An 18512-nucleotide genomic window follows, 5' to 3' on the forward strand; every position below is an offset into this window, starting at 1 on the left:
GTATTGGCATTACGACTGCATTTTACCACCAGTTCCTGTTTGAACCCAGCAGTGGCCCTGCTGCCCTGATTGTCACTTCTAAAGTCGAGGGAATTCGATGTCGGCAGCATCTAAGCTTACACGCGCAAACGATCCTGCAGCACGGAGTCCTTTCTTACTTGTACTAGGCCAATAACTATCACGACGAATGCTTACAAGCAGAGACAGATGGTGGTCCATAATCTTCTACATAGGGTTCTGCTTGTCGACAACCATACTCGGCATCGCGCCATTCTTGGCCCACCTAAAGCGCAGATCATCACTTTGATTAGCCATATCGCACGAGAATTTATCCTGAGGCTTGTGAGCAAGATGGGCAAAGTCGTATAGCAGGAGGGTTAACCTGGCAGCCATCACCTGTTTTTAGCATTTTTGCAGCAAAGTATCGTACATAAATGCACCTCACACGTGACGTGAACTTGGGACGAGAACCCCGCCCACTCTGTTGATGTCTCTCCATCTACATCACCTCGAGACAGCTCTCTATCCTCTACTCTCTATTCTAGAGGTATATACGCCAGGACTCTCCACGCCTGAGTTCTCCAAGACTACACACCAGAATTCCTCTTCTCTCCACATTCCGCCCGCAGCTGTTCTCCAATTTGAGGCACAGACCATCCTCCGCACGACCCAGCCCACCATGGCCACTCCCCCCGCCTCAATAACGTTCTACGACATTGCTATGCGCACTCCATCGCTATCCTGCTCTCCGAACCCCTCAAAGACCCGGCTCGCCCTGAACTTCGCGTCCGTCCCCTACAAAACCACCTTTGTTCCGCTCCCCTCCATCCCCTCCGTCCGCCAATCTCTCGGCGTCCCCGCCGGCCGTCAGTTTGCCGACGGAAGCGACTTCTACACCCTCCCTGTAATTGTGGACGAAGTGACGGGCTCAAAAATTGGGGACTCGTTCGATATCGCAATTTACCTGCATGAGAGGTACGCGGATGCGAATGGGGGCAAGGGAGAGTTGTTCCCGATATTGAAGAATGGGGAGAAATTGGATTTTAGGACTCCCAATACGGCTATGCTTGTTCCCTTATCTGCTATGAGCGAGGTTGCGAGACAGGACAAGTATTTGGAGTATGCGACCTTCAATACCCACGTCGATGCGGCGTTCACCTTGCATGTCCTGTTAACGGTCCACGGCTTACCCTTCCCGCCCGACACGGCGGAAGCTACCAGAGCCGAGTTCTGTAAGCGTGCTGGTGTGCCGTCGTGGGATGCGTTCACTGTCTCTGGTGAAGCTCGCGAGAAGCTCAAGGAGTCGCTCAAGGAGACGTTAGCAGAGTTGGCGAAGTTATTTGTCCGAAATGAGGATGGGCCATTTATTTTGGGGGGGAAGCCCTGCTATGCGGATTTCATCGTCGGTGGGTGGTTGAGAATGTTAAGTGTGTGTTTGCCTGCAGATGAGTGGGAGGAGGTTCGAGGGTGGCATGGGGGTGTTTTTGGGAGAGTGTTTGATGCATTATCGGTGTATATGGAGGTTAAAGAATAAGCATAATAACGTAATTCCACAAGCGAGCGACACACCCCTCCGTAGTCCATATAAAATGGCACTTTTTTATACCCTGTAACCTCAACAACAAGCAGATTGTAAGTAATACTATAGAACTGAGATGGAATATATTCTTTTGTTTGTGGCCAGCGGTGGCCAGCAGTATCTACAATACCGACTTGCTGCGCTGGAAAAAAGCCACCTGGAACGAGCTCTACATAGTCCCAAAATAGTGATAACCATCGTTACCAAAAGGAAAATTTCTTAGAATTACACATAATGCGCGAGTATTCGTTATTGTCGCAGGGATCTTTTTCTTTTTATTTTCTCTGTTTAATGTAATGGTGTAATATGAGAATAGCAGGCAGGGAGAATGAGCTCTGCAATGAATTGAAAAGAGACCTTGAGTTTTTCTTGTATTAGAGCCTAGATTTCTACACTGTGTTTTGAAATCTCGTTCTACTTTCGGTTAAATGGTATTCATCTCATTATCACATAAGTGTTATGTCTTTGCGCAGCTTCACTAGCCTGAGACATATCGTCTAAGCCTACACTTTGTACCGTATTACCAAGTCTAGGTCCCTGAAGTGCTCTTTTCTAGCCCCAGAATTACATCAATGCAATTTGACCTTCTTTCAGCAATCTTTACAGCAATTCCATGCGGCCACCGGCGAACAGAGTACTTTTTGGCCTCATCAAGGAAAAGAGGGCCGAGACCGAAGGCAATAGGAAGGAAGAAGTGTTCGACTGGCACTGTTGTCGTGCCGATTGAACGGTGTATCTCGGGGATATAACAGACTGTGGGTAACATTAGTTCATGTCCATCAGCATAGCTTCAGTACACCATTGGCTTCAAGGTGTCATTGAGCTGGTTTACTATAGGGGATTCTCCAGCGAAAAGCACCAGTAAAAACAAAAGAACTTACATATAAAAGCGACCCCCAACGCAAATATCATAGCCGGGAGGAAAAGAAACAGATTTTGCGCCTCATTATTGAAGATTGGCGGCTGTCGGAAGATCTCAACCGATGAGTTCTCACAGCCAGGAGGTTGAAGAATTGCAAAAAAACCAGGTTAATAAAGTAGATCGATGAAGCTTCATTTGCAACTTGCACGACAAAGTCAGGATCGTATGCCTGGGCCAAGCACCGTCTTTAAGGGCCCATCGCGCTGAAGGGGACACCCCTTCTCTATAATGGCCAATCGTAGTTGCTATTAGTTTCCAGCTGATTTATTGTAGTTAGAAGTGGTAACAGGAAACTGACCTCCATATGCCAAATGCTACAACGTATGAAAGAGAACACTCGTACAGACCGATGAAGAGATATGCATGGCCGAGGAGCTTGGTGTCGACGAGGTGGTCCTTCTTCGGGTTTCTTGGTGGACGAAGAAGAAGGTCTGATTCCGGCTTCTCAAAGGAGAGAGCGGTCGCTCCGGCGCAGTCAGTTAAACAATTGTTTCCGGCAGTGGACTGGGATTGCCATATTCAAGCAGCAAATTTACCAGGGATGATCATGAGGAAGGGGGAGAGGATTTGCGGTACACCGAGAATAACATCGGTCATCACCGCCCTAATATGTCAGTTCAGCGTCATTTGTCTTGGTCAGGATAGGCTAACAAGCTCACTGAAACTACCTGCTGGCAATAGGTAAATGACCGTTTTCTTCAGGTTGTCTGGGATGACAATCAATCAGTATGAAGACTCTGTCAGGATACTAGAAACATTACCGTAGACGAGTCTTCCATATTTTACAGCCTCGACAATGGCAGCGAAGGAGTCGAGAAGAACAATATCGGCGGCCTCAATGGCAATATCAGAGCCACTCCCGAGAGCAACTCCCACGTCCGCTGCTTTCAGAGAAGGGGCATCATTGACGCCATCCCCCGTCATTGCAACATTGTTGTTTCTAGCCTGGAACTCTTTTACAATGCAAAGCTTCTGTTCAGGGCTCGTTCGGGCGGAGACAATTTCGTCATAAGTGCACAGCTTATCCCAGTCCTCGTTTAGGAGAACAGCCAACCCAGGCCCGCTCACCACAATGGCGTCAAATGTGCGTACAGCGGCCGAGTTATAGTGATCCAGCAATTTGATGTCATGGATCAACTCGGGGGGTGTTCTGATGATACCGCACTGCACTGCGATTGCCTGAGCAGTGAGCTGTAGTCTCCGGTGACCTAAGAGGATTAGCCAGTATCTACAGCCTATTTGCTATCACCAGTATACCATCATAATGCGAATTTTCGCCTTGCGTAGTGTGTCAATCACGGTAGTGATTTTGTCTCGCTGTAAAGGATTAGCAGTTACTGATTGACTAGGTTTTAATCAAAACCGTACCGGAGGGTCGACGAGAGCGACAAGCCCGACAAAGGTAAGACTGTCCGTGGTCGCCTGAAGAACGACTCTCTCATCCAAAGCCTGATTAGTCCAGGCGCTCGGAATTGAGTTCTGAGCTAGGAGAATGACGCGCTTGCCCTGAGCTGACAAACGATCCCTGATATTTTCGATTGTGTCGCGGTCACTTAGGAATAGCATTACAGACTGCCAGTTCTGTTAACTGCGTGTGTACATCTCGAAAAAAGCATATCTAAAGCACCCTTGATGAGAATGGATCTAGTATCATGCTCAGCTCCAGGTCATCGCAACGGCCGGCAAGTATCACGTACCCCGCTTCTTGTTGGTTGGTAGATGTGAAACACGGGCCATGTACTTGTGCTTGCTGTTGAAAGGTATCTCAAACAACTTCTTCCACTGAGAATGAAGCTCTGGACGGGCCCGAGAGTCTGAGCAAGCCGGAGAATGGCCTGATCAGTAGGGTCGCCGAAGATCTTAACAGCGTGTATCGGGCGGCCAAGTGTTGTAGTGTCGAATACGGCGGCATTGCAAAGACCCCCAACTGTGCAGATGAGACTGATGGACTTGTTTGGAAGCTCGCCAGGGTTCCTTCCGTGTATCATGCGCTCACTTTCCTGCTCGGAGGGATATTCTTCGCCACCAGAGAAGCAGTCAGTGACATACATCTCGTTCTTGAAAAGCGTGAGTACCGTATTGGACGATAGATGCAAGTAGACAGCTTACCTTGGTGAGTGTACCTGTCTTGTCAGAACAGATCACCGACACAGCTCCAAGAGTCTCAACAGTGGTCAGAGACTTGCAGAGAATCTTGTTCTTCTTCATAATACCAGCAGCGATATGGAGGCCCAGAGAAATGGCAATAGGAAGACCCTCGGGAATAAAGGCAATTCCAACACTGACACAGCTGACGATAAGCGTTGGGACGTTGATGAAATCGGGGTGGTTTTTGTGCAGGTAAACAGCCCTAGGAGGGCGACATTTAGTATTCCCATGTTACCAATGGAGTAGACCTTTGCATACCAGACAATCACGATAATAAGCACAAAGGCAACAACAAAGCCAACGATGATGAGAACGAACCGTAAGATTTCCTTTTGCATGGGGGCATCTCAGTTCGTCGCCCATTTGATAAACCTGCGATCCTTCCAAAAACCGTCTGATCCCCAGTCCCCACAACAAGGCCCAGAGCAGCACCAGAGACACAGTAGGTACCTTGTAGACCAATGTTATTTGTCTCGAGGAAGTTGTTGTTCGTAGAGTCTACGGTTCCAGGCACTGGTTCAGACTCGCCTGTGAACGTTTAGCAAAGAGTATTACAGGGAGCAAGGTTTATTACCAGACAGAATAGATCGATCAAACTTAGCATCAGCAGAGACTTGAATAAAACGCACGTCAGCAGGTAGTTTGTTTCCCTTTTTAACTTGGATAATGTCTCCCGGAACAAGATCGGCCGCACTCAGTGAATTCCGATTCCCGTTGCCAATTGCGATACATTGGTCTGGTAGCGTGGTTGTATTAGACACCCTAACCTGAGAAGACGACCAATCTTGCCAGCCATTGAAAGCAGCCTGGATAACCCACACAGCAATGAGAACTATAGCCAAAGCAAGATTGGCTCTTGCAGGAGGCTTTCCAAGAGGCTTTCACGCGACAAAGACCAGCACACCACCTCCAAGAAGGATACTGCCGAATCCTCCGAGAACGTAACCCATAATTGCTTTGAATAGTCTTGATGGTGGAGGAGATGGCTGGTTTTACCGTATTTTGAGATGAGTTGGGGAATTTGTTCGTTTTGAAGACCTTTTGCGGACGTTGAGAATCGATGTTGCAAGTCGTCAACCGAAAGTAAATGGTAATCGAGTTCAGCGAGGCCTGTATTCACAGTGAGAATAAGGCAACAACAGAACAACAAATCCGACTTTTGTCCTGTTCCTGTCCCCGCCTGTTGGACTCCTTGGAGTGCTTCCCGACTGCATCTTCAGCTTTCATGGAACTAGGGTGAACGTCCGATCATTAGCATGAAACCCTGTTTCATCTGGCTTGAGAATACCTACAGCGTCTTGTACGTAATAGGAAGCACATTCTCCGGCACGACTACTCGTCCACGCCCGCTGTGACAGACAAGCTCAAGTCTCGACGAGGGAGGGGTCGCATTTCATTACGATGGATGCCCTCTTCCTCGATTCGGATCCGGGTTTTGCGATCATCGTGCTCCATTTTAGACAATGGCACGAGTTAAAAGCCTTTCAGATGGATTAAGATTGAAAGACGAGTTGGGAAGTTATTTTTTCTTTTCTTTTTTTTTTTTTTTTTTTTTTTTTCGCGTGTAACCTCAGACTTTTATAGGAAGAAGAAACATTCAGCTTCCCTTGCATGCTGAATGCCGCGTGAAGCTCTGTCTTGATCGCCTTAGTCTCCGACACTATATGAGTACATGCTGACGGTCGTATAATCGAGGAGGAAGACGGCAGTTGGTTTAAAAAGGATGCGCTTGCTGCTAGTAGTTGGGAAAATGCCTCGTGCTTTAGCAGGCTCCAGGAGCTTCCACGCCTGCGGCGCGCGGTTTTCCTCGTCCAACCAGCAAACTGCGACCTTACCTTCAGCCACTATCTCTGAGTTACGATACTATTGACGCCCAAGGTATGATATAAAGCATCTTCAACAATTAAACATTGTTTGAACCCTCGGAACTAGAGCCAAAGGATGCCTTAAGCAGCTTTTCTTCTTTAGAGCACACCGTCAAGAACCTAGCTATGCAAGGCATCCTCGGAAGAGAAACGCTCCCCGAGCGGAGAAAGGCAACAATAAATTGCCAGGCGAAGAAAGAAAGAAGAAGGGGAAGATCTTGGATGATTGCAAGATTTAGCAGAGGAAGTCATAGTGACTGGGGAAGGCAGAACACCGATAGAAATAAGACTTCCCTCTGTTTTCGGTGAGCACAAGGCTCAAGATAGAATGTCTAGAGCAGTCCACACCGTGATAGAGCTATCTTCCTATTATTAGCAGTTATGTATCGAACTTTTTCAGGGAGCCGTGATGCTAACAATGGTTATACGATCTCGTGGCAAGCCATAGCAGCAAGTCAAAGAAGTCTGCATGTCTGGATGTACAGATACACCCAAAATGTTCTTTCGTCTTCTGACATTGACAACTTGGTCCATACCCTAACCGCTAAGCCTGATTTGGCTAGTGACTGGAGAAGGGGGATTTTGCTAAAAGAAATGGGTTTTTATCGAACCTGGAACTGTAACGGAGTCTTTATATTTCATATTATGCTGAGAAGATTGCCCTAGCCACTGCCTCCTATTAAACATATATCGGATTTCATGTGCGAGTCAGCAGGCGGCTAATGGGTGCAGCCAGCACGGGTACGTCTCCAAGTAAACTACACGCCTTCCAGCTCGTGTGTGGAGTGGGGATTATTGACGACCAGGTGTTTACAATCTCTTTGAATGAGCCCGGATTCAGGGTAGAGGTCGCAGCAAACGCACCCCAACCGCCAATACCGCCGAGATAATCCGTCTGATCCCACTTTTATGGCGTATCAGATGCTGCGCGCCTTGGCAACATACCAGCCTTATGACTGGCTGGAATTGCTACTTGCAGCCAGGCCGTAGTGGACAGTAGATCATCTCCAGTAAGCGCCGGATTCTTGCGGCTGGGTCCGAGCAAGTTTTCGATGCGGGGCACATCAATCTCACATCAATATTTATTCTAGAAGTGAGTACGTGTACGCCAAACTCGAGCGAGCCAACTCTGTTTCGATGGCAAACCAAGAATCATCCACGCTGGTCGGTTGTCTATTCGATGTGTCGGGATCGATGCGGAAGCTGCTCAAGACAGGGCAGCCGGACGGGCGCGCGGTTGATCGCTTCCATGCTGTGCTGGGCGCAGCCCTTGACATTGCCCGCAAGGAGCAACAAAGTGATCCCAGGGCTAAAATGTTTGTAGGCGCATTTGGACTTGATCGCCAGGACGGTTATCCTCCAACTGTGGACCTCTGCGGCATTGTTGAAGCTCTTCTAGAAGAGAATGATCAAGATGATCGCAGCGGCCATGATTCGCTCATCGAGATCGCGAATCAGAACAACCTAGCTCATATAACAGAGTACATCCGGAACAAGCTTACAGACAGTGTAGCGCGCATTGTCCACGCGTGCCTTCGTCGATGTCCGGAGCGAATTCACGAGTTCAAAGACGCAATACCAAGTGCGGCTGAGATTCGGAAGTCCCAGACGATGAAGAATGGAGCAACGTTTGGTGGCGGCGCCGTGGCGATTGGTGTTGGGTCTCTAGTATGTGGTCCATTAGGGGGCTTACTTGGCGCTGCTCTGACAGCGGGGGGAGCAATGAGTGCCGATGCATATGCAGACGAGGTAGTCGACTCCTCAGAAGGTCTGATGCTCGCGCGTCGCATTTGCAGAGAGTGGTTCCGAGACTTTGCGGACTTCATCCCTCGGCCAGTGAGTGATGTGGTACGATTGTTGCAACTGCTTCAGCAGCGTTCCACAAGGGCTCGACAGTGGCTATCTGTTGAAGAGTTCGTATACGGTGACACCCCAATGCGTGAGGCTCTGAGCCGGTCATTATCCGTATTCCAAGCGAATTCCGATTGTGACCAGCGAGTTCTCGTGCTGATGTCAGATGGCCATGCAACAGACGGTGATCCTGGCGAGATCGCAACTGAGCTACATTCGGAGGGTGTCGCTGTGGCAAGTGTGTACCTGACGAGTGATACTGACATTGCTCAACGACGCTTATACGATAAACCAGCCTACTCTTGGGATAAGGGTCAGCGTACACTCTTCAACATAGCGTCCAAGGTTTCTGCCAGTAATCACCCCATTCCGGTGTTGATGTCGGTGGGCTGGCAAATTCCGTGCTCTGGGGAAGTGGCCTTGTATGTCTGCGTCTGTACTGAGCCTGCAGTTGAAGAATTCTGCTCGCTGCTAGTATCGGCGCATCTTGCGTCCACGGACGCGCTGCTGGACGTTATAGGCCGATTACAGCTGGACGATTATATTCAGGACGAGCTTGCAATTACTTGCAAGAACCCATCAGACCAGGGCAGTTCTGCAACTTGCTATGCGCATGCCATTGCTGCTGTGATACACATGGCGCTGTTACGCATAGAGCGCAAGGAGCCCTGTCCGACAATTAAAGAAATCCGTGACAGGATTTTACATGAATTTCCCCCAGGCGATCATGGGCGTGTGGCTGAAGAGGTCCTAAACCAAGCCGTTCAGTGGTATCGCCTTCGTTACCGAGCAGTGGACGAAATGAGGGCCCGGCAGGCAGTGCTGCAGCGGCGTCCCGTACTGACTACATTTCGCCTCTCAGAGAAAGGTTGGGCAAAATTCTCCCAATATTTCAGTCAACCTCAGACACGGAGATCCATGCTCACCGAGGCCAACATGCGACCGTATCGTCAGGGTCCCGATGGTGGCGGACACGCTGTCGTCTTATATGCCTGTGACCCCCGCTCTTTGTCATTCCTTAACTCCTGGGGCAGCGATTGGGGCACGAATGGGGGCTTTCGAGTGCAGAGTCCTGCAGTGCTCGAGATAGACGAGCCGGATTGTTTGTCTCCCGTCCACTTTTATGACGTTTTCTGGTACGAAAGCGACTTAACTCCAAGCGAGCGAGCGGCCTACGACGCAAAAGCGGAAGAGAAGCTCCGTGCCTATACAACATATCACCCGAGTCTCCTTGAGCTTGAGGCGATGTGCCCACTTTGCCAAAGGATCTCATTAATCTCAGACTTCACCGGCAACGCACGTGAAGCAAAATGTCCACGTTGTTTATTCTCATTTGTCCCGCAGCCTGGGAGCCTTCTTCAAGTGCTGTATGCCCGTGCAGGCTTAGGCACGTAGGATTGTAAGTACGTGTCTGAACATAACATGCCGTTTCTTTTCGGAGTTCAATTTTCTTTTCCCCTGTTCATCCCCGCTCTCCTTAAATGACTCTAATTGGGTTCCGACCAACCTGTCAGCTGCGTGCGTGCATCGATAGCCACCAGCTCCGATAGAAGGTCTAGAGGAGCGCGTTTATTCGAGAATAGCAGGAAGTAGGAACGTATATCACCATTCCGTATCGGTTTGTCTCGCATCATGTCGCATAATGTCGAACGAGGGATTAATATAATCAGCCGTAGATAGGCTCACCTATTCCCTTTCGCGAGTTCACAGAATGTCAATTGGCAAGTTGAACTGCTTTTAAGAGTTCCCCGCACATTATTCAAGATATTGTATATAGTGTAAATCCCTGCCTCATGAGAGTGGGCTCCGTGATGCAATAACTGAGGTATTTGAATCAATTTAGCGCTTCATAACAGACTTTTGGAGGACGGTTCTCATTGAAGCAGGTGACTGAGACAAACGCCTGAGTAACGACTCTTGTATTGGAGGAGTGATGTGTGGTGGCTAGCCAGCCCGGATGGATGGGGTCAGCTTTCTTCTAATTTGGCTATTCTGGTAATCACTGGACTATCTGGCTGTTTGCTACATATGATATTGACAACATTTTGTACCTACTGGGGTCAAGAAACGTGCCAACTCAAGTTTCGTAAGATGAAAGCACACACTGGGCTTGAAGTGATACTGTAGCGAAATAGCTAGGCGTGGTGTATTCTTGGCCGTCATGTTATAGTTCGTCATCTTGAGATTTCGTCGGATGTGGTACCTTTCACTGTAAATAGAAGCCGGATATATAGGCTAACCACTTTCAGTAAACTAGGGCTTGGGAATAGGAATTGAAAACAACTCTATCTGCTTAATGAATGGAAGGACATTTCAGGTCTGCCTGTAGCATAATCATGTTTCACTGCTATCAGGCATACAGGCCCCGCAAAGATTTGCTTTCTTGCCCCGAAATATAATGATATCTCGCTCACCTTGTGCGACAAGTCCCGGCGAAGGCTAAGACGTGTATCCCTACGGCATCGTGGTTCTTTATGTCTCGGTGCTGGGGATAGCTGGGGTTTTTTTTCAAGCAAGAACCAGTTGAGCACTTGCATGTATATCCTTTTTTTTCCCTTCCCTACCCCCCTCTTCCAACAGTAAAGACGCTTCAGAGAAAAAATTGCAAAGAAAGCGCCGGTCTTCTTTATTATAACTCGCTACCCCTTGGAGTTGTATATTTAGCCTAGCTATACCAAGGCAGTGAGCACCGCTCCCTCGTCCGTGCGGATGTGTGAAATCTCTGATTTGTAATCACTTACGAGTCTCGGCGCAGTCGGTCAAGACCAGATTTTATAATGTGGTTTGTCATCTTGTTGTATCGAAGATGACTAATCTTGAAATCCAATTTCTGTCCTCCAGTGTCAAACCCAGTGTTTGACTGAGCTGTCAGCCAAGCACAAATAGAACACAACACACAAACATTATGCCTTCGCGTAAAGGCCAACCTCGAACTCTTGCAAAAGCAACTGGAGCTGAACGTCGCCAAAGGACGCGTCGTAGTCTTCCGGTGATACCGGCGACACCCCAGGCTGAACCAGAAACATGGGAGCGTACAGTTGCCGAAATAGCTCAAGAGCCAATGGATTTACACGTCAAGAAATACAGAGAGTGGAAGCGTAAGCTCTAAAATCGACACTGTCGATCTATGCGATGGAAAGCGGGACTAAGCTAACCAGCCCTTTCGGTACGCGTACAGGAAATGGATCTCCCCATGACACGGCCTGTCGCGTCTGTGGAGCGACTGGCAATAGTGACCTCAAGCCTGGTCGACTCATAAATTGCCATACCTGCAGGGTAGCCTTTCATTTCATCTGCGTGCCAGACGGGAGCGAGTGGGCGACCAGGGAAGGTCTTTACTGTCCAATATGCGTCAAGCGCGGTTGGGACATGTCTCCTCCAGGCCTCTCGCCGCCTACTTCCCCTGTACCAGCTCCCGCGCCTATTGAGCGGCCCAAGGGTGTAGCGCCGATCGAATCCGCCGTTACCGCTGCTGTTCCCAGGGAAGGACCAAATACTGACTCAACCAATGGTCCCAAACCGCCGCAAGCGGCTTCAGAGGGCGCCTCTTTTGGTAACAGCTCAGAGCGCATTCCACAGTCACCGGCTGTGACTGCACGCGCTGAAAGTATGCGGCATGATGAGGACAACAATTCCGACCCAGAAGCCCCCCAACCCAAGCGCCAACGTACATCGCGGTTTGTTACTCTACCTAGCGATGTCGATGCCTCTCTCGGCGTGATCTATCGAGAGCTGGAATCTGTTGCATCTCTTAAACTACAGATTCAAGAGTTGCAGTACAAAGACAGACAAAGCGCGCAGATGATCAAGCTGCGCGATAATAGCATCGCAATTCTGCGCCGCGATCTCGAGAAGTACCGCGCAGATGATAGTGAGCTGGCTCGGCTAAGAGACAGTGCAGCACGATTCGACCAAGTGAAGAGAGAGATGGAAGAACTGAAGAGGAAGAATGAGATGCTTGGGGCGGAATTAAGAAAGTCCAGAGAGGAGACCGCGACGGCACAGAGCCTTGTAAACGATTGGAAGGGGAAGCTTGCACAGTTGCTCAATGCTTGATAGATGCTTCTCATGTTCCTTGTCCTGGTCCTTAGGTTAGCATGATACCCCTGGGCGTTTTATTTAAAGATCTCGAGTCTTTCCAGCTCTCTCAATCAGGACTCCCCTTGGTAATCACATTGTGGTATAGGTATAGATACATTACATCTAGTAATAAGCAGCTTCCTATGAACGCGATGCGGAGCTCACCATGGTCTGCCTTTCGACATGGACTATATAGTTTCTAGGATACGGCCCCTTGTCGCAGGATAGTAGAAAGCTATTCTTCCTTTCTTTTCTTCCTTTCGTAATTTTTTTTATTCTTTTCTAGATTGCTGCAGAATCGTATGCACTCATCCCGCTCGCATAATGATCATGCAGAAAGTGCTGCCATGATCCGTAAGGCAATAGTAATGTGACAACAAGTATATTAGTCAGAACTTAGCTCTCCAAGGGGGGTTAACCTGAGCCCTTTTTGGCTGAGTGGGAAGTTCGATATAATGCTGGCAGATCCCGTGACCCCTGCGAGGGATCCTTGCTCAGCAACTCAACCTCTCCACTCCTCCAACTCCGCATCTTCCAGTCTCACGTCAACCATCGACCATGTTATATTTGTTGCCATCGATTGGCGAAGGAACTAATGTCATTTTGATCTCGCTAACATAATGGCAGTTTACACGCCTCACATCCAGCAGAACTTTGATATGCGATCCACCCCCGGACCGTTTCTGGGCCCAGCCAAAGTCTGGAAGCGGGGTTGGCTCTGGGACTATTTAACACGCTACGGCCCTCGATGCGAACCCAGACAACAACCTGACAAACCTGACCTAGCCTCGCTTCAATACCACTATGGATGCCAAAAAATCTCGCAAGTCGACAAACGGAAGCAACGCTCGTCCTCGCGTCAGGCCATCTCGCGGCCGAGGCCTGAGAACATCAACAGGATGGTGAGTGACCCTCAGCGCCCCTGAAGCGAGCATCAAGCCGACACCTCGCTTACTCCAATACAGCCTCACTTGTAGGGAGAGGCGTGTCAAATGTGATGACGGGAAGCCTACATGTGCCCGCTGCACCAAGGCGGGCCGCGTCTGTCGGTATCGCCAGCCCCAAACGCCCGGGCTAGCCGGCTCCGGGGTAACCGGACAGAGGAGGGTTGAACAGCCGAGGGTTGAGGCCGCACCCACTCCAGCTGCAGCGCCTACTCCTTACTTCCAGGTCCAGCTCAACGGACATGACGATGGTGTGGACCGTGGCAACCTCAGCGACCAGGGACTGTCGGTGACCAGCCTTGAGGCCCAGACTCTTCCCTTCACCCTTGGCGAGATATCCACTCCGTTCGAGTGGTATGACCTTCTAGCACGCGATGCAATCAGCAATATCCAACGGTTAGGGGAGCCCCGGAATTTCCCCCAGATCACCCTCTCGCGTAGACAGTCACCCGCCCCGGAATGTATCGAACCTCCTTTAGGAGTGCTGGAGTATCAGTCTGAGCCTTGGAACTCAAACTATAGAATAGAACTATCGGCAGTTGACCTCATCTTCTTTCGATATTATATTGAAATCGTTGGGCCGATCCTAGATTTGTTCGATCCCGCTCGGCATTTCACTAATGTCGTGCCGCATCTTGGCCTGCGAAACACCGGGCTTTTGAAGTCGATACTCGCCGTGGGTGCGAAACATATGTCTCTTGGTTATGCACATACACAAGGAGACGATGTAACTACAGGCGTGAATGCGAGTAGCCCAGCCTCGCTTGCGGGCGTAGCAAACGCTGCTTCAGCTCCAGCTCCAGCCCACATGGCTACACACTACTACTACGAAACACTTCAATATCTTTCGCAGACACTTCTTTATCCCTCTTATGCGGACTCCCGCGAGCTCCTAGCGACGTCCACTATGATCAGCACGTACGAGATGTTTGACGCCGACGCTGACAGCGACTCGACGTCGAGCGGGGACTGGGAGCGACACCTGCGCGGCTCTTTCTGGATCCAGCGATCTCAGGACAATGATGGCGAGTCTGTTGATGGACTGAGGCGGGCTGTATGGTGGGCATGGCTGCGGCAGGATCTCTGGGCGGCTTTCCGGGCGGGACGGCCAACCCTTACTATATGGCGTGCGAAGAAGAAGCTCGAGGAGCTTGACTCGGATGAACTGGCAACAAGAATAATTTACATCTGCGCCAAGTGCGTAGAATATGCCGCCTCGGGGAAAGCGCCAAACCAGGATCAGGATCCAAGAGCAAGGATTGAGCAGGGCGACCGACTGCTAAGTGCGCTCGAAGACTGGCATCGTGTCCTCCCCGCCTCATTCCAGCCGGTCGCGGTCGCTGCCATGGATTCCGCAAGTGGAAACGTCCGAGCATCGAGCATGATGCCTTCAACAAGCCCGGCCGACTGGACAAGCTGGGCTGGTGATAGAACTGGAATGCAAGAGCCCACTACGTCGTTTTTCCCGCCTATCTGGATCCACCCGCCCAATCACGCAGGCGCAATGCAGATGTACCATTTTGCCAAAGCCGTCGTGCTGCTCAATCAGCCTACAATGGGGGGGTTGAATGCCTACGTCGAGCGCCAGAAGCAGCTTAGTGAAAGCGTGCAAATGGTCTGCAGGATTGCCAATGCGTGCCAGGAGCATGAATCAGCAATAGCTTTTGTGAACGTGCAAGCTTTGTTTGGTGGTGAGTACCCTTCCCCCTTTTCGGTTTGACTCGTAATGTCCTCTGACGAGACTAGTCGGTCAGTTTGTCCAGTCGCCCCCTATGCAGGTCGAGTTGCTCCGAATTCTGGAGAACATGCTAAGGATCAGCAAGATTCCGGCCAACGGCCTTGTTGCGGAACTCAAAAGGGTATGGCAAGAGGCATCAGGATAGTGATAAGTGTGCGATGATTCATTCATTCTATTATTTCTCTTCTAAACTACCACGCTCCGACAATACCAGCAATTGGAATGTCAATCCCTGTTGTGTACGACGCTCCGTCCGACAGCAGATACACATAAGCCCCTCCTAGCTCCTTCGGATCGGCTAATCTTGGCATACCACCGTAATATTGCATCTTGAGATTCCAGTCCGGCGCCTGGTCGACAAAATAAGTCATCTGGGTCTTGATAAAACCGGGTGATATTGAGTTCACGCGAATACCATGGTGCGCCCACTCCATGGCCAGCGTATGTGTCATATTCCGCACAGCACCCTTCGTAGCGCCATAGGGTGCGCTCGGCGCTGCGCGGTTGGGTCTATAACTCGTCATGGAAGCAGTAAATACAATAGAGCCCTTGATCCCGAGCTCAATGAATTTGCGCGCAACTGCCGTTGCACAGAAGTACGCGCCAAACACGTTCAGGTTGAACAACTTGTCGATTTCGGCCCGGGTGAAGTCCAGGGCTGGTTGGTGCTTGGTCATTCCAGCATTGGCAACGAAGCCGTGGACGGCGCCACTGGCGGACACCACAGCGTCGATTGCCGAGCTGATGCTTTCCTCGGATGTGACGTCGCAGTGGATGTATTGGAGGCGACTCGGATTCGCTGACTTTTTTTGCACAGCGGTGAATTCCTCGCCAGGCTCGAAAAGGTCTAGGCTGTAAACAGCTGCGGCTTCGTTGGCCAGACAGACCTCGGCGATGGCCAGACCGATGCCCCTGTTTGCGCCGGTGATGACAATAACCTTATCCTTCAGGGTGATTCGCCAGTCATGGTTCGGGCCGGGCTGAGTACTGAGGAAGGCCGGCGTGCCGTTGTTTGTTCCGTTTTCCTGAGGCATATTGAGAAAGCCGTTTGTGAATGATGAACTGATGGTTGAATTGTTCTCCTTTTGGGTTGTGGTCTCCTCGAGTGCCTTATATCCTAATCCGTGATGCAGTGTTTTACGAGCCGGAGCACGCATCGAGGGCGCCAGGACTACCGCGTCTTACCCAGTCGGAATAGAGAAGATGTCGAGTGCGCGCCTTCGAGGCGAGCACGGATCCACCGCATCCCATGGATATGAGATGGCCTCGCATCGAGGCCCTATCGTGAGTGGAGATTTACGGGGGATGTCTCCTCGCTTCGCGCAGTGATAGGCTTGCACTGCACTCAACACTCGCGGGGTAACCCCATGGGGATGCACCTAAAGGTTTAGTTATATGTCTCGTTGATGCCGTACTACAACAAAATCACACCTATCTCAAACATTCCCCAGAATATCATTTCCAATATGGATGCCAAGGATCTTGACGAGTATCACAATGGCGAGTCTAATCACATCGAGGCCAGTCAAGAGATCTTCTGGACGGAAGAGGAGGAGGAGAAGCTCGTCCGCAAGATCGACCTCTTCCTGTTACCGAATATCTGGATCATGTACTTGCTCTCTTACATGGACAGGACCAATATTGGAAATGCCAAAGTTGCAGGCATGTCTGATGATCTGGGTCTCACGTCTTCTCAGTATAGCATCGTCCTCGTTGTTTTCTTTAGTAAGTCTCTTGCCTACCCGTCAGGCAGCAACTAACAAGAAGCAGTTGGCTATGTCGTCTTCGAGCCGCCGTCCAATATGATTCTTGTTCGATCTCGACCGTCCCTCTATCTCCCAGCAATCATGTGCCTCTGGGGCATTCTGACATGCGTCATGTCGGTCGTCCAGCACTACCATCATCTTATCGTTCTCCGGGTCTTCATCGGTATAGTGGAAGCCGGCTTCGCCCCTGGTATTCTACTGATCATTTCCTCCTGGTACAAACGGAAGGAACAGTCCAGGCGCTTTGCCGTATTCATATCGGCGGCTATTCTCTCCGGAGCATTTGGCGGGCTCATCGCAGGGGGGATCACTGACGGTCTCGAGGGTGTCCACGGAATTCGCGGTTGGCGGTGGCTGTTCATCGTCGAGGGCGCAGCTACCGCAGGGTGGGCGATCATTTCGAAATTCCTGCTTCTCGATTACCCAGGAACCTCGAAAAGGCTGACGGAGCGGGAAAAAGCCATTGCTGCTGCCCGGCTGCAGGAAGGCGTCATTGCCAGGGGCGCTGATGAGCGTATCGGAAAGCTACAGGGATTTTGTATGGCCTGCAAAGACTGGAGAACGTGGGGATTCACTATCGGCTACATGGTGAGTTCTCCTAGCCTTTCATCTGCAGTAATCTGACTTCCTTAGGTCATCGTTGGCTCCTCAACCCTAACCTACTTCTACCCGACCCTGGTCTCTGGCCTCGGGTACACTGGCCGGATGGCGCAATACATGACTGTAAGTGACTCAGCCATGACAAAAAGCGCCCGGGCGAGTAAATCACAAACCACAGCCTAACCACAATAGGTCCCAATTTACGCCGTTGCCTTTGCCTGCACAATGATCACGAGTGTCATTAGCGACAAACTCCCGACATACCGTGGCCTCATCATAGCCAGCTGGCTGACCGTCTCCATGGTGACCTCCATCATCGTCTGCGCCGTCTACGATTTCACAACGCGGTATGCCCTCCTCGTCATTATGGCTGCAGGACTATGGGTGTCCAACGCAACCTCGCTAAGTTTTGCCTCCTCGTCATTCGGCTCCATGGATCCCGAAGTGCGCGCACAGTCGCTGGCTCTCATGAACGCGCTAGGCAATCTGGCGCAAATTTACGGCGCTTATCTCTTCCCTTCTGACGACGAGCCAAAATATCTCATGGGCTTTGGCGTTATCTCTGGAATGTTAGGTGTTGGTGTTGCTACGTATATTCTTATGTTTGCTCTTGTGAGAAGGCTAGAGGCGAGGACTTCTGTTTGATGACATGAATGACCGGATGTCTTGGATGAACAGGGTTTTGAAAATAGTATATATGTATCTAAGTTACAAAAGTCTTGCACTGCGTCGCAATATGCTAGTTTCCGTTAACGATTGATCTCAGATGCTAAAACTATAACGCAGTGTAGGGAGACTGTTTTTGCTATTTCTGACTATCTTGTTCGATAGCGTCGTTTCATTTTGGCTCTAAATAGCTCCTAGGTAGACTAGGTAGACAAATTCTCAGTCCATCTAAACCGCGAATAAGCCGTAGTAGCCGCCCTACAATTCGATAATAAAATGCGATGCCTTTATTTGCTTCGAGACATTTTTTGAGCTGCAAGGTGCTACTATGGATAGCGTGAGTCGTGGAATAT

The 18512-nt window shown here is 50.1% G+C and overlaps 7 protein-coding genes across 7 annotated transcripts, besides 1 other annotated feature; 5 read left to right on the plus strand and 2 right to left on the minus strand.

Annotated features, from left to right (window-relative positions):
• Nucleotides 1-18512: part of a sequence feature (contig 1.165 538..114598(-1)) that runs on past both edges of the window.
• ANIA_08942 (uncharacterized protein) lies at nucleotides 680-1534 on the plus strand (the record flags this gene model as incomplete). Its single annotated transcript, XM_677119.1, has 2 exons — nucleotides 680-1406; nucleotides 1446-1534. 2 exons carry the CDS (start codon nucleotides 680-682, stop codon nucleotides 1532-1534), a joined length of 816 nt encoding a protein of 271 aa, XP_682211.1.
• Nucleotides 3225-6104, minus strand: ANIA_08941 (uncharacterized protein; the record flags this gene model as incomplete). Its single annotated transcript, XM_677118.1, has 9 exons — nucleotides 3225-3743; nucleotides 3870-4082; nucleotides 4199-4558; nucleotides 4611-4851; nucleotides 4908-4978; nucleotides 5041-5177; nucleotides 5224-5455; nucleotides 5554-5759; nucleotides 6050-6104. The coding sequence occupies 9 exons, from the start codon at nucleotides 6102-6104 to the stop codon at nucleotides 3225-3227; spliced, it is 2034 nt and encodes a 677-aa protein (XP_682210.1).
• Nucleotides 7652-9760, plus strand: ANIA_08940 (uncharacterized protein; the record flags this gene model as incomplete). Its single annotated transcript, XM_677117.1, has 1 exon — nucleotides 7652-9760. One exon carries the CDS (start codon nucleotides 7652-7654, stop codon nucleotides 9758-9760), a length of 2109 nt encoding a protein of 702 aa, XP_682209.1.
• ANIA_08939 (uncharacterized protein) lies at nucleotides 11271-12476 on the plus strand (the record flags this gene model as incomplete). Its single annotated transcript, XM_677116.2, has 2 exons — nucleotides 11271-11463; nucleotides 11544-12476. The coding sequence occupies 2 exons, from the start codon at nucleotides 11271-11273 to the stop codon at nucleotides 12419-12421; spliced, it is 1071 nt and encodes a 356-aa protein (XP_682208.1). The 3' UTR covers nucleotides 12422-12476.
• Nucleotides 13250-15272, plus strand: ANIA_08938 (Zn(II)2Cys6 transcription factor; the record flags this gene model as incomplete). The annotated part of the gene is made up of 3 exons (XM_677115.1): nucleotides 13250-13347; nucleotides 13411-15080; nucleotides 15136-15272. 3 exons carry the CDS (start codon nucleotides 13250-13252, stop codon nucleotides 15270-15272), a joined length of 1905 nt encoding a protein of 634 aa, XP_682207.1.
• ANIA_08937 (uncharacterized protein) lies at nucleotides 15531-16161 on the minus strand (the record flags this gene model as incomplete). Its single annotated transcript, XM_677114.1, has 3 exons — nucleotides 15531-15555; nucleotides 15594-15637; nucleotides 15667-16161. 3 exons carry the CDS (start codon nucleotides 16159-16161, stop codon nucleotides 15531-15533), a joined length of 564 nt encoding a protein of 187 aa, XP_682206.1.
• ANIA_08936 (uncharacterized protein) lies at nucleotides 16594-18324 on the plus strand (the record flags this gene model as incomplete). The annotated part of the gene is made up of 5 exons (XM_677113.1): nucleotides 16594-16852; nucleotides 16898-17481; nucleotides 17527-17616; nucleotides 17686-18105; nucleotides 18280-18324. 5 exons carry the CDS (start codon nucleotides 16594-16596, stop codon nucleotides 18322-18324), a joined length of 1398 nt encoding a protein of 465 aa, XP_682205.1.

Source organism: Aspergillus nidulans, chromosome VII (assembly GCF_000011425.1).
Source record: "Aspergillus nidulans FGSC A4 chromosome VII".
In the NCBI taxonomy this organism is placed as follows: Eukaryota; Fungi; Ascomycota; class Eurotiomycetes; order Eurotiales; family Aspergillaceae; genus Aspergillus; species Aspergillus nidulans.